The sequence below is a fragment of the Myxocyprinus asiaticus genome, chromosome 2, assembly GCF_019703515.2.
Source record: "Myxocyprinus asiaticus isolate MX2 ecotype Aquarium Trade chromosome 2, UBuf_Myxa_2, whole genome shotgun sequence".
In the NCBI taxonomy this organism is placed as follows: domain Eukaryota; kingdom Metazoa; phylum Chordata; class Actinopteri; order Cypriniformes; family Catostomidae; genus Myxocyprinus; species Myxocyprinus asiaticus.
In genome coordinates, this window is record NC_059345.1 from 28,838,461 (window position 1) to 28,854,333 (window position 15,873).

At 38.8% G+C, this 15,873-nt stretch overlaps 1 protein-coding gene across 4 annotated transcripts in view; it reads right to left on the reverse strand.

Moving 5' to 3' along the window:
• Positions 1-1,392: 1,392 nt before the first annotated feature.
• Positions 1,393-15,873, reverse strand: part of dennd2b (DENN domain containing 2B) — a 70,696-nt gene continuing 56,215 nt past the window's right edge. For 3 of the 4 annotated variants that reach the window (XM_051651550.1, XM_051651541.1, XM_051651559.1), the window contains 6 exons: positions 6,202-6,379; positions 4,016-4,057; positions 3,689-3,800; positions 3,060-3,302; positions 2,703-2,789; positions 1,393-2,577 (listed from right to left, as the gene is read on the reverse strand). In XM_051651550.1, the coding sequence (XP_051507510.1) occupies positions 2,543-2,577; positions 2,703-2,789; positions 3,060-3,302; positions 3,689-3,800; positions 4,016-4,057; positions 6,202-6,379 (697 nt within the window). In that variant the 3' untranslated portion in view covers positions 1,393-2,542. Of the gene's footprint in view, positions 2,578-2,702; positions 2,790-3,059; positions 3,303-3,688; positions 3,801-4,015; positions 4,058-6,201; positions 6,380-13,627; positions 13,783-15,873 lie in introns of those variants that run through there. The other variant, XR_007892717.1, reaches the window with a different exon arrangement.

Consider the following 15,873-nt stretch of genomic DNA (forward strand, 5'->3'; position numbering starts at 1 on the left):
TGTTCACATATATAGGGTTAAAAGAAACTATAAAAGATATATAGGAAAAGAAAGAAAGGAAGGAAGAAAGTTGCACAGCACGCAATAAAAAAAAAACTTGGTTAATAAGTTTATTTAAATGGACTGTAATAAGAAAATAAAAAGTTTTTTAATAGGAAACATTGTGGCACCCTGTGTCATTTGTGGAGCAAGATATGGTCATTGATTCTAGTGGTAAAGTCCATTCTGCGCTTGCTCTCAGTGGCTTTGATGGAAATGTTTGAGACTGTGACTTAAAGGGATAGTTCACCCCAATTTATTTTTTTTTAACTGTGTCATCATTTACTCACATTCATGATGTTACAGAACCCATTACAGACAAATTCTGTGTTTGCAATGGGCCATTTGTAAGTCATTTGTGTAACGAACCGAATTTAAGTAGTTATTCACTAATAAACTTTTAACAGCTGAGACCGGATCACTGAGTCAGAACCACATCAGTCTGATTTGTGAACGAATCATTCAGATTGCCTTTGTGAAGCTGAACAACTGATTCATTGAAAAGGTTCTGACTCAAAAAATTATTTGTTCACAAAGGAGAGCTAGGCTCTCTAAATGTTACGATTTTCAGTGAATAACAACTTACATTTAGGACTGTTCGTCACACAAAGCTATCATATGGCTATAGATGACTTGTGTGTGTGTGTATGTGTGTATATAACACGTCATCTGAACTACTTCTGCAGTGCTTTTGTCATCCTTTCTGAAGAAAAAAAAGATATTGACTATAGATATTTCCAAGAAGTCTTCAGGCCTAGAAATACCAATTTTTAATTCCCTGGTGTTTCCGGGTTTTCCATGACAGAGGGAAACCTAATGGCAGCTTGAGGACTTTCTGCGCAGCAAATGTTGTTTCCAAGGACTTAAGTCTTCAAACTGAATTCAAATTTTATTACATCCAACAAAGCTGGATATTGAATGTGTGTGCATTAATAGCATAAATAATTTCATATAGTGAAAAAGGAAATGACCTGTCCATATGTTGTCATGTACAGTATAGCTTTCTCTAAAATAAAAACAGTTTAAGTTCATGTTATTCTAACAAATATCATAAAACTCTTTATTCTTCTCATTGACTGTCTTTTCCAGACAATACTAATATTTCTCCAGTTTGCAACTGAAATACACATTTGACCAAAAATGTGTCAAGTATCAGAACATACCCAGTGTATGATTAATTGTGGCTTACTATTTTAAACACCAAAAGGCCAGACTTAAAGGAAAGTAATACCTCTATTGAATAAGTAGCCACAGCAAGCAAGGGGCTGCTTCTACGGTAACTCCCCTACACTCCCTTCCTCCATTTTGGTCCATGAATACAATTTTAATATTTAAGGATATCAACAAACTTGAGAAATTAACAGAAAAGCTTTATTGATTTTTTTTTATAAAACACTGTAAATAAGGTAATTATACTCTTCATGTGTTAATAAATGTACAAAATAGAATTCATAGAGAAATTCTTGCATTAAATACTACACAGCCACTGTACATCCACCTCCTCTCATGCAGTAAGTACCCATTCATACAGTACATCTCATCCAGCTCAACACAGTTATTTCTATGGTGGAGGTTATACTGCAACATAACCATTCACACTCTCAGTACCATCCTATTATTACTCTAGTGTCATACAGAAGGTACCAGGGAAGCTAAAAACAGAGCTACATGTGAAATTAATGGCACAGCTTTCATAAATATGTACAAAAAATGTGAACGTCAGAGACAACATAACCGGCACTTCTTTAAAGGATAGTTCACCCAAAAATGAAAATTCTCTCATCATTTACTCACACTCATGCCATCCCAGATGGCTTTCTTCTGCTGAACACAAACTAAGATTTTTAGAAGAATATCTCAGCTCTGTAGGTCCATACAATGTAAGTGAATGGTGGCCAGAACTTTGAAGGTCCAAATGCACATAAAGGCAGCATAAAAGTAATCCAAACAACTCCAAAGGTTAAATCTATGTCTTCAAAAGCTATATGATAGGTGTGGGTGAGAAACAGATCAATATTTAAGTTTTTTTTCCTGTTTTTTTACTATACATTCTCCTCCCTGTCTAGTAGGTGGCGATCTGCACAAAGAATGCGAATTGCCAAAAACAAAAGAAAAAGAATGTGAAAGTGGAGATTTTTAGTAAAAAAGGACTTAAATATTGATCTGTTTCTGACCCACACCTATCAAATTACTTTAAATATATGTATTTAAACACTGGAGTTGTTTGGAATACTGCCTTTATATGCTTTTTGGAGCTTCAAAGTTCTGGCCACCATTCACTTGCACTGTATGGACCGACAGAGCGGAGATATTTTTCTAAAAATCTTTATTTTGTGTTCTGCAGAAGATAATCATAAACATCTGGGATGGCATGAGGGTGAGCAAATCATGAGAGAACTGTAATTTTTTGGTGGACTATCCCTTTAACATACATGACTGTGTTACTGTAGGTTTTAAGATATAGCAATTGTAGAAAATGTCCGCAGTTTTTGGTTTCACAATTTTAGTTCTTTTTATGAAGGAACTTCATTTTATTTCCTGGAAAAGATAAAGAATTGGTTATGCATCAGATGATATGTATGTATGTATGATATGACTGTTTTATGAAACAAATGTGATAGTTGGTACACATGTTCTTTTCATATCTGCTGTGCTGTACTCACCTAAACCCTTCAGGAATTTGTTGACTCCACTCTGCTCAGTGTCCGGCAACTCTTCCAGATACTGCTCCACCCTCTGCTCAAACAGACCTGTTCAGATGACCCATTAGAAAAAGAATGATCCATTATTATCATCTCCAGTCAAAATAATTATTTCTGTTGACCAGGAGGTGGCAGTAAAGATCTGACTTTTAACAGACTAGTTGCCCCCACACCCCTTCAGAAAGACCCGCACAAGCAGTTTTTATGATTATACTGGTTATGGGTCTCAGTTTACAGTTATAATGGCCTAAGGCTAATCGGACATCATGTGTGAGGGGAAGCTGTATGGAAATTTGCTTTTGAGCAAGCAATATTTACCTTTGGCCCTGCATTTCCTCATCTCTCTGTCCTGGATGAATCCAGCAAACATTTGGGACTCCATGAAGACACCCAGGAAGCGACGGATGCTTTTAGAAGCCACCGACTTACGGAAGGCTTCGCGCTGGAAGATGCGCTCTCCCCTATCGCCCTGGGTAAGGAACAACGAATAGTGGCCAATGGTCTCCAGGAAGAAGCGGATGAATGCCTCTGATACCACACTGTTTAAAGTGGTAGTGCACTCTGTGAAATGGGGACAAGATGATATCAAAAAGGTTTCATTATTCAATATCCTTGGAATAATGGAATGCTAGATCAAAACCAGAATCTGTTTCAGTATAAACACTAAACATATAAAGTTCATCATAACACAGAGTATTTATCTGCATAGAATAAGATTAGATTTGGTTCGTACTCATGGTGGATTACAAATCAAAGACTTTCAATGGGAAATGAAATACACAGAAGCCAGCTGTTGTTATTCATGTCACAGCAGACCGCACTGCTTTATGTTAACTGCTTTGAGTGTGCAGGCTACAATCAGGCCACACATGTTTCATGGTGTACATGCATGCAAATAGCTAGTGAGCCCACTGTAAACCTATGCAACACCATGTCAGTCTTTTCACCTTCATCCGATTCGCTGTCAGAGTCTTGATCGATGATGTCATTCCTCTGTTCGAGAGCTTGCTCCAGAGCAGCTTGCAGCTTGCGTGGTAATAAAGAGGCCTCGTCATCCATCTGTATACAGGCATAGCATTGAGATAAACTCACAATGTTGTAACAACATTTTTGTTGTGACTCTGAACATGACAAGCCCACTTGTTTGTACTGTGGTGGCTCTCAGATTTTACTGACCACACACATTCAGATAGCACAATTCTGTTATAGTTGGCACAAAAGCTATGGGATAGTTTGTCAAAAATTTGTGTGGAGAGATCTATGTATGGACAAACCTGTCGGATGAAGCGGTCTGTGCCTAGATCCACCATCAAAGCCTAAACACATAAAGAGGAATATTATATTTCCACTATTTGCCTTGATTACTGCAGTTTATAAGCATTGAGTCCTTAAATCACACTTCTCAGTTGTTGTGGGGGCTTTGTATGTCACTACATTTCCAGAAGTTGATCCACAATAGTGGGAGGCTGACAACCAATTAAAACTGCAGTGTTAAAAATGACAAGCATCACAAATTAGTTTTATTTACTGCAGAGGGTCACCCTTATTGCCATTATAAGCGCACCTATGTCCAAAGAGCAAATTGAAAAAAGTAGTGATGACTCCTTCAGCCAAATGCACTGAATGCCAAAGATTCAGTAGGGACCAAACATAAACCCTCTGGCCAAGCTGGCCCTGTCCTATGGGCAGCTGGGAGCAACTCTCTCCCAAGACGGAGGGGGAAATTTTAGAGGGGAGAAGGTAACAGCCTGGCCAGGAATGCTGAGCTGGGCTTATGAAGCTGACGCCACGTTAAAGACAGTACACAGGCGTTTGGCCCATGCTCCAGGCGTGTTATTGCACAATTTTTTGCTCATTCCAGCAACTTCTTAAACCTAAGAAAATGACTCCCCATTTTATTTGATGAGGGAACAACAAAAGGGTTACATACAGTAATTGAACAGTTAAAGAGACATGACCATATTCGATGGAATTCAATGTCATGATCAGGAGAACTACACAAAACTAGAATTTTACACTTTCTGGTGAAAATGTGAATGGTACTTGCCTGTGCAAAACCCACAGCCATGATGCTAGGGTGTTCTAGATGGTTGCTTGGGCATTGCTATGTGGTTGCTAAGGTGCTCTGAGTGGCTTTTACAGTGTTGCTATGCAGTTCCTAGGGTGTTCTGGGTGGTTGCTTATGGCTCACGTAAAAAATGTCACCCCATAATCTATGATATTCTGGTCCCTAGACATGGCTTGACCCTCCTTCAATTTCAATTTCAAATTTTATTTTATTTTTGCACATTTTATCGCCGCTGGGCAAAAATCTAAAGTTTAATCACTTGGAAAAGTAATAGCACATCTATCCTCAACAAGCTACATGATTTGAGGTATCATTCATGTCCTTATAATAAATTGTGCGGGACAAGTCATGTGCCAAAGTTTAAAGGAATATTGTGGGTTCAATACAAGTTAAGCTCAATCGACAGCATTTGTGGCATAATGTTGATTACCACATAAAATAATCCTCCTTTTCTTTAAAAAAAGCAAAAACGAGGTTACATTGAGGCACTTATACTGGAAGTGAATGGGGCCAATTTTTGTAGGCAGGAATGTGAAGCTTATAATTTTATAAAAGCACTTTCATTAATTCTGCTGTTAAACTCATGTTATTTGAGCTGTAAAGTTGTTTTAATCGTCATTTTTACAGTCCTTTTAGGGTTTGTTGACATTACATTGTCATGTTGTAAAACTGGATATAACTTTACACAGAAAAGTTTAGTAAGCTATTTTATCACACTAAACTCATGTTAACATGCATATTATTTATGTCTTGTGGCTACACTTTTGAAACATTGAGTATTTTAACATTTAAGAAATGGCCCCATTTACTTTCTAACTGGAACCCAGATTTTCCCTTTTTTAAAGGAAAGGAGGGATAAGCCAACATGAATGTTTGTGGTAATCAATATAATGCCACAAATGCTGTCGATAGAGCTTAACTTGCATTGAACCCAGAATATTCATTTAATATTAGGTTAAGGGGTTTGTTCAAAACAATTACCCTAATTATGAGTAATAATAATAGTGATGCTTGCCTTTAAAAGCCCCATTAATAACACCTTCAAATACCTTGTCATACATGAAAAAGCTTGGATCTTTTCATTTAATAAAAATAAATAAAAAATTGCTGTATATGCATTTATAAGTACAGTATTTGAGCACATATGCTATTTATATAGTGTGAAGAGAGCTCCAGAGGTGTTGAAACTGTCTTCACTTCCTGAATCAAATGACAGTTTATCAGACAACTAGTGTCATTAAGGCTAGTACACAGCCAAGGAGACACTGTACATACTTGACAAAGTGTCCTATTACAGTAAACAAGAAGGGTGACTTCACCATAGCTGGAAGTTGCAATGTTTGTGAGGGAGAGATGCTGGGAGACATCCAGAGCGAGAGTTGATGTGCTTACCTCTTCCACTGGTAGCTCCTTCAGTTTGGGCAGTGAACTGGACAGAATACCCACTAGGAAAGGCGTGGGGCAGCAGACAATGTCCACCATGGACGTGGGAAGTACAGGAATGAAGGTATGCTGCCAGGAGAACGGGTAGAGCAAAGCCACCACTGCATGAACACAGCTGGAAAGAGTACTGCAGAGAAAGAGAAAAACACATAATCAATCACCTGCCTTTAATACAAATTTACACCAAGTCATGAACACCTTTTTAGCAAAAAAATATATTGAGCCCAGATTTTCCAGTTTATTCTGGCATTACTGAGGGGACAATGGAATTTGTGATTATGAGAGCACTCAAGAAAATAGCCAGTGGCATTCATTAGAATCCACAGAACAGTGCTACTCAAATGATATCTACTATGATATTATTTACATAGTGAAAGTGGCATTCAGGACATGCACATAAAGTACATAAAACCTTGTGCAGATAATTACAGCTTGGAGCGGTAAAACACAACACGATGAAAGGTCACAAGGACCATCTGTACGATCATTTTCATATCTGAATGGTTATGAAATAGAGAAATGCTCTCTAAATCAATACAATATGTTCTTTTCAAGTTCACCTTCAAGGAATATTTCGACTGAAATACAATTGAAGCTGTATCGATAGCATGTGTGGAATGAAAACAATTTACCACAGAAAATAATTTATCTAATGTCAGTTTGTAGACCAAACCAAACCCAAAACAAAACAAAACAAGCCAAAACAAAACTATGTAGAAATTATCTTGCAATGGACCACTGTATGTTTTCCCCCCAAGACTTGCATTCTAACAATTTTCTTGATTGTTTTTACAAACTGAGATTTTATTTCTCTTGTCATCAACAGCATGTCACCGGTTCTGTTGATACTAACTTGCATTTAACCTTCAGAATATTCCTATATTTAGAATGGGTAATTTATTTGTTATATGATGTACTTTCTCTTATAAAGCAAATAAAAATAAAAAAAACATAGTAAATCACTAGCTGACAGTTCAACACAAATGGAAAAATGTTCCCACATGACAATCAGCCAGTTAATTAGTTTTTTTTTGTGTGGCTTGTAGTCAAATGGTTCCTCCACACTACCACTTTGCCCAATGTAAGTTGAACAGCCTGTTTTCAAGTCTTCATACTGTATCTTCAAGCAAATATGGTACAGATTATATCACGTGTGGCTACCACATCAAACCACACATAACCGTTCTCACTTAACTCGCTTGCAGATCACGTTTATTTTTTTAATTTTTTTATTTTGATCCCCTTTTTTCTCCCAATTTGGAATGCCCAATTCCCACTACTTATTAGGTCTTCATGGTGTCGCGGTTACTCACCTCAATCCAGGTGGCGAAGGACAAGTCTCAGTTGCCTCCGCTTCTGAGACAGTCAATCCATGTATCTTATCACGTGGCTCGCTGTGCATGACAATGCAGAGACTCCGCATGTGGAGGCTCATGCTATTCTCCGCGATCCATGCACAACTTACCACGCGCCCCACTGAGAGCGAGAACCACTAATCGCGACCACGAGGAGGTTAACCCATGTGACTCTACCCTCCCTAGTAACCGGGCCAATTTGGGTGCTTAGGAGGCCTGGCTGGAGTCACTCAGCACACCCTGGATTCGAACTCGCGACTCCAGGGTTGGTAGTCAGCGTCAATACTCGCTGAGCTACCCAGGCCCCCATGCAGATCACATTTCTTAGAGCTTTAAATTACTCTGACGTTAGATTAGCCGTGAAATCTTACAGCTAGGACTGAGTGCATATAGTAACAAATAGCACACTGCCCTTCTCACGGTCCCAAGCTTGTTGACAGTGGCTGACCCTCCTTTCTCCTCTTTCTCATCCACTACACAAGACCACGTATGCAGAGAAGTAAAAATAAACCATCAGAAATGCACTAAAATGCACTGACTCCAGCTATGAATTACAGAAGATCAGGACTGAGGCCAGTGATAAAATGTGGTATGCTGACAGTAAACAAAAGACAAATGCAGCTCAAATACTTCTGTTGAGCATAAAAGGGAGGGTATATCTCATTTGTGTTTTGAGGAGAGAGACAAATGATATGTTCAAAAGTACTACTTTTAGCTATTTCTAAGAGACCAACTAAGGGACCAACTAAAGCGCAAGTTGAAATCAAGTTTGGCAATTCTTTTAAAATCCTGTTTTTGTGCTAATTTAGCATATGCGATTAGCGGCTAGCAAAACATATTTCTCAAATCAAAACATTCAATTTTTATTGCCTGTACTTAAACTCTAGGTGGGTGTCTGAATTAATGTGAGTGTGAGCCTGCATCCTGCTTTCTGGCATGTTCATACTGGGAATGGAGCAGAATAGATTTGAAAAACCTAGCCACAGGCGAGTCAGGCAGATTCTGATAGCTGATACCTGGAATGTCAGCATAACTGAGGCCTCAGGGGCCTGTACTAATGGGAAAATATGAAGATGGAATATTAGACCAGTCCAAACACCGCTTGACACGGCCTGCATCCTCCAAAAACCAAATAACGTGGATGGAGGGTTGGGTTAAAAACTGCTGCTAGCTACTGTGACTGACTCTAGCCTGGACCATCATGCAGACTTGGTATGCAGCTTTTAATGTGTGTGAAAAAGAGTCTACATAAAATAGTAAGTTCAGTCATGACAACTCTCCGAAGGCTTTAGCATGCTAATGTGGGTGTGACATATTGATAGGATAGAGGTCTTGGTGGACTAGATCCACTACGCTGCTTCTGCTGTTGCAGAGCATGTACAGAGACTTGCTACTACTAGAAACCTAACAGAAATGCTGAGTTAAACATATGGACATGCTGCTGCACAGTTAGAAATGTACAAGACATGATGTACAAGCATGTATGACATACTGCTGCACAATTAGACATAAATGCAATACCCATTTAGCAGATATAGACATGTGGGGCTGGGGAAGTGGAGGGTTTCAGAGAAAGCACTTGCAGTGTGCTGCAGTGAAACCAGCTTATTTCCAAACTGAGCAAATTTAAATGTTAGGCAAAGAGAAAGTATGCAAGTTGATTGGCTACCCGATTACATGTCAAAGGACCCATCATCTTACACCATGTGAGCTGACTGGCTTGACATTTCACATGTGAGCGAGCTAATTGGCTAACAGATAACAAGTTCAAAGAACATACAGTATAAGCTTGCATCATGTAGATTTTCTTGCCTGAATTTAGTAATTTAGCAGAAAGTCAAAGGAGCACACATTATTTATTTGTTAATGTTGCACTGGCCGGGGGGCCTGGGTAGATCAGCGAGTATTGATGTTGACTACCACCCCTGGAGTCGTGTGTTCGAATCCAGGGTGTGCTGATGACTCCAGCCAGGTTTCCTAAGCAACAAAATTGGCCCAGTTGCTAGGGAGGGTAGAGTCACATGGGGTAACCTCCTTGTGGTCGCTATAATGTGTGGTTCTCGCTCTCGGTGGGGCGCGTGGTGAGTTGTGCGTGGATGCCGCAGAGAATAGCATGGGCCTCCACACGCACTATGTCTCCGCGGTAACGCGCTCAACAAGCCACGTGATAAGATGTGCGGATTGATGGTCCCAGACGCGGAGGCAGCTGAGATTCGTCCTCCGCCACCCAGATTGAGGCGAGTCACTACGCCACCACGAGGACTTAGAGCGCATTGGGAATTGGGCATTCCAAATTGGGAAGAAAATCTAAATAAATAAATTAAATAATTAATAAAAAATAAATAAATGTTGCACTGGCCGAAAAGGCAGATGTCTTGCAAAAGTTTTCAGTTATAGTCCAATTACCGAAATACCCTATTTGCAGTCAGCCATGATCGGGCCAAGATGGAACTTGTGGGTGCAGAACTTTGGAGAAAACTCAGCCGATTTCCTCACATCTGCCATTCATTAAAGTTCCCCACCCCTTGCATGTTTGTGTATTAAATATTTTGACAAAGCTCACTGTGCTTTCTGACACGAATAAGAGTGTAGTACTCTCAGCTCCATTTAATACATTTTACTATTTTTAAATTCCAACTGCAAAATTCCACAGGAATTAACACAGAAAATGTCAGCAGATTCCACCTGGGCTTGGCCATGATTAATTTATTCCATGAATGATATTCCGTGACCCATAACAGGGGGTTTACCAAAATAAAGCGAGTAGTATTTAGCTGTTCGTATGATTTCAATATGTTGGCCCCCATATGGCAACCCATTTCATGTAAATAAAACAGCTTTTATCAGACTTCTGAAACTGTACGACTGGAGTCTTCATCTTGTGAGTGTACTCATTTTATTACATATTTACCAAAAGTACTATACATTTTTTATGTGTATAGGTCAATGACACAATGCTAATTTTTTGTCCCAATCTTTAAAAAAAAAAAAAAAATTATAAATACAATTAATACATGTAATGAATTTCTGAATTAAAATTCAAAAATTAAAGGTGACACATAATAATGTTATTATTATTTCTTTGGGTAAAAAATGATAGTACAGCAGTATTTTTGTTTTAAATATTATTAATTTCTGAAATCCTTCTGCTCACCAAAGCAATGTAAGGAGATACAACCAATGTGCAGAAAGCCCACATGTGGCTTCTGTGCCACTTTTGCAGTGTAAAGACGGCTTTACCTCAGTTGACATATCAGTTGTCCAAATACTGTTGTGCTTGTTCTGGGAAAGCACTAATGTCAAGCCCTGTATTGCTCAAATGGACTCTCATCTTATCCACAAGAATAAGTCAGTGGTAGATCTAACCCTATTCAGATTCAAGTCTAAGACTTGATTTGGTGATTTGATGAGAAAAAAAAAAAAGAAAAAAAAAAGAATTTTGTAACAGAAGCAGCTCAAGGTGAAATACAGGAATCAGCTCTGTGCCTAAAAACATATTCCCTCATTTAACTCCCATAATGAACAGGGTACATTCTCATGGGTAGTATTGCACCTTTCATTACTTTAATGGGAATGTTGGCTGACTAGCTTTTGGCTAAAGAGACTTAAAAGTTAGTTTTGATTTTTAAAGAGAGCTCCTACATGTGTCTCTACATATTTGTGAGAAAATAAAATAACAGGCATATGAATTAGAATGAGGGGTAGAAAATAAATAAAGGTAAAACCAGCTGAAACATTCAGTTAGGACATAAGACTTACAGCATATACTGTATGTTGCATAATGCACAATTCATCTAAACAAAACTTTGTAGTCAATCTTTTTGCTTATCAATCTTATGGATTTTGGCTTGTTTATTACAGAAACTATACACAAAAAGTCTTATTTCCAATTTGGGAATATTATCTTACATTTGCCTAAAGGCATTCTGTTTTTTTCTTTTTATCATTTCTGAAACATAAAACATTTGTCCACCTGTCGCTCTCTGTACTGATTCAACAACAAACGTTCACTTACTAGAGGATTATACGGCTAATGAAAAGTTTGTGACTCGAGAACAACTACCAAAAAACCTTTCTATACCACAAAAAACGGCATACTTGAAGTTCGCATAATGGGGAACCCTATGGAGCGTGGAAAGGGTTAAAAAAATCATGGAGTGAGTTTTCTTTCTGTCAGATCCTAAGCAGTAGTTATACATTACAGGCAATAGAAGCATACATCATGCACTGTTGGCAGTGACGTTTGGAAATTGTTTGCAGTGTCCTTTCCCAAGAGAGCTGCAGCTATGTCCTTGATGTGGAAGAGAGCTGCAGCTATGTCCTTGATGTGGAAGAAAGGAGAGTTTTCTAGCTTTGTCTAGCACTGTCCATAATCCAGGTTACTGAGCAACATACTTAGGCCTGGACCAAATCCCATAAATCCACCTATCCTGTTTTTAACTGAGCCAACCCATAGAATGACAATACTTAGCTTAATAAGGATAATATATTGTAACTAGAGATCTGTCTATTATGATAATGGGTGTGAGTTCTTGCAATACAGCAAGTCTATTCAATCCCATTCGCAAAGAGCGGGCTTTGAAAAGGGTACTTTCAGCAACAAAAGAGAACATACTACTTTTGTTCCTTTTAATAATAGGAAAATGTTGTTTTGTCATTTTGAGCCAAATATTCTTGAGCGAATCAAACCATTGGTGCACCAAGCTTAAAGAACCACAGATCTAAGGAAATATTTCAAACATTAAGCTATTATTGATTTACAAACACTCTTATTGCACTGATGAAATCAGACAAGACTGTCTGTACTAATCACAGAGTTGTCCTAAGAAAGACCCCTGCTGTAAAGAACAGAATAGCATTTCTGTTAACCAGCAAAACTTAAGCTGTGTCCCAAATCACATAATTCTGCACTATTCTACACCATTTTGCAGTTTAAGTAGTTTGAGTAGTGTGTTCACACTGAAAAATGCAACAAGAAGAAGAGTACTATAAGTTCCCCAGATAATGTACTTCAAACTAATAAATGGAGTGTAGAATGATGGACACTTTACGCATTCATTCGTGGCTTGCCACAACACACGCCGAAATGTCACTTCCATCAGCTGAAAAACAGCGAATGCTTCATTGTAGTAAACAATGGTTAGTATTCCATTAGGGATGGAACTACACTTTGAAAATGTATTCACTACAGTAGATGACAGAGTGCAAAGTAGTGTAGTGCCATTTCAGACAAAGCTTTGGTTGGTGAAGCTGGCTGACAAGTGAGATATTTCTGGTGAGGCTGGTTGACCAAGGAAATCTTGCTGGTTAAACTAATTAAGAAGCCTGGTACTAGGAATTTAACGATTCTGGTTCCAATTCCGATTTCTCCTGACAATTCTTTCAGTACTTTTGAGGAAGAATTATTTGGAAATAAGAAATGCAATTCTTATGGCATTTACTGCCCTCAGCCAAATTATGAGCTCATTTCAGATTTATACAGATAACAAATCAGAAATAAATGTAATGCATTTCTTGTAAAAGGCATGATTTCATACATTTTTAAAGGCATAGATGGAATCCAATAATTGATCCTAACTATATATTAATTAAAAAAATCTAAACAAACGAGATGTGTAAAACATAGTTTATTCATTCACTTATTATTTTATCAAATTCCACAGATTACATCAAAACACATGGGTATCTATAACTACACATTATCATATAAACAACCAGTCAGTAACTGCACTGCCTGGTTGAAATCTCACAGGTCTGAAATACAACATAACATAACAGTAACAGTTCCAGAGACAGACATGATGTGTCTGAATATCCATAATTCCCTTCTATGTAGTGTGCCAAAACAGGATTCCAACAGAGTAGTAGTATTCATAAACAGTAAACAAGAAAAGTAAGCGTAAGTGTAGTTCTAGCGGGAAAGCCTCGCAGCTGTACATCATCATCACGCCATTATCTAGGTAGCTCCTAGCCAATCATATATCAGCCCTTGCTTTTAAAGTCTGCTTACAATCTATCACCTTGCTGTTTCAGCGTGCCGACACGGCAACCTTCACCTCCCCACTGCCACCAGTTGAGTCCAGTCCTGCATGAGAGTAGGCTCCTCGCCCCCTGCCTCCTATCTCTGGCAGGATCTGATGGATCGACCAGCAATTTCATCGGATGCCAGATGGGGCTTATGCCAAAAAGAGACATTACATTGTTGTGTTTCATTATTATTCATCAAATAAATGCCATACCAACTTTACTGAAAGGTGCTGTAAGCTATTTTTTCATGGAAAGGATTGCAACAAAATGTCCTACTCTCTAAAAGATATCACTGAAATAAGTGTCATGAGATATGTCACCTGTCTCTGTGACCGCTCAAGACTCTGTAAACAGCAAACAAAAATGTGTCAGCGGGCCGTGGTCTCTGACGCTTTCTAATCTTGTCGTAGCAGCGAATTATTGAAGCTTAATTCCATAGTCTGATTTATAATTTGTCAGTTGAGGGTGCTGTTTCGCTACTGTTGTGTTTGATAACCGTGGGAACATGCTTTGTGTTGGTTTCAATGGTATCGGTGCTGTGTTTTGGAAAGAGGGGGCATGGCAAAATCAACAGCTCAGTCTAGTGAAAGTTAGAATGGTTAAAATTGCTTACAGCACCTTAAAGTCAGCGAGTCTTTCTGATAGAAATTCCCGGAGACCTATTGTACAATTTCTGGCAAGATTCTGAAGTGCGGATCGACTGTACTGGACACTTTACAATCCCATAATCCCTCGGTAGCTGAGGAAAAATGCTGGATTTTGAAGAACAGCGGTGAACTGCAAGTCGGACGCCTCTTTTCAACTGTAAGTAATATAAATATACAAAGAAAGTTGTTCCTTGTGCTTAAATTGTGTTTGTTTAACAAAACCGTTTAAACTATTTTCGTGGTTGTGATTACGTTATATATTCGGGACACAGGTCAATACCCACGTTTCCGCATGAAGTTTGTCTTGAATCTATTCAAACTAATCACATACATACCTAAAGAACGTACTGTTTTACCGGCCAAGAAGTGCGTCCTTTATCAAATACAGTGCATACTGTGACAGTACGCCAAATACAGACGCAGGGACATTGTTATGTAGCCTAATGTTGTTCTTCAGGCTTTTAAGACTTCAACAGTTCTTATTTCATTTAGATTTGGAGATTAATAACTTGCGCATCAGTTTGAGATTAATTCAGTAACTGCTCTGACTGATGTAGAAGTGTTTTGATTCATAAGAGTCATTTGTTCGGTTCCTAAGCCTACATGGGATGGACACCAGCATCCCATGATGAGGGCCAGTGACCAAAAACAAATTTGCTGGTGACCCTATCCTGGTCTTTTTTAGTAGGGTTGTGTGTTGTAAGACTCCGCTCTGTATTTTCTCATCTACAAATAAGCATGTTCTGATCCAGAGCAATTGCAAATGACTTCATCTGTCACCCAGTGACAATACGGCCACCAATAAGAGCAGAGAAATATACACAGTCATTCACACAGGAAATGCATTCCTTCCCCTTAGTAACTGCCCACCCCACATACCCCGCTGCTGTTTGTTAAACTGGCTGATGATTTGTAGAGATTATGCTTTCACAAATAACCTACTCCCTAATTACCCCCCAATGCCAGGCCACAAGATTCCGTGACCAAGCACGAATGCTTAGATGGGGGGTGGAAAAGCCTCAGGGGACCATAACGTCTATCTCATCTGCCCCTAAACAACATCCAGAGGCCTACCAAAGCCCTGTCTCTGGCCTGACCCACTTCTGAATTTAGAACAGCAGGGACTCCTGTGAGTTCAGCCCAGTGTTAGAGGGTGTGGTCAAATATGCCTCCCCTGATTAATTTGCCAGTGGCCTCCATGGAGCAGCCATTGGGTGACCGTTGCCTAAAACCACAGTGGAAGGCTGCTATTTAACAGATGCGCTGGTTGAACACACAGACAAAACTGGACTGGGTCTGAAAATGGCTATTTTCTACCTAGCTTTGCCAAAACAGCTTGGCTGGAGTATTTGGACTGATACTATGATTGGTATTCCATTCAGACTCCCAATGGTCACTGACAAATACTCCTATACTTTGTGATCCTATACTTTGATGATCACTGAGCTTGAGTTTATAGCTTGAGAATTTTACTTCATGACAAGAAAGGAATACATCTAAAAAACAAAGACTACAAAAACAAAAACACCATTAGGATGAGAAAGACATGACCCAACGAGATAAAAATCTTTTTTTATTTGGAGCAGATGTTA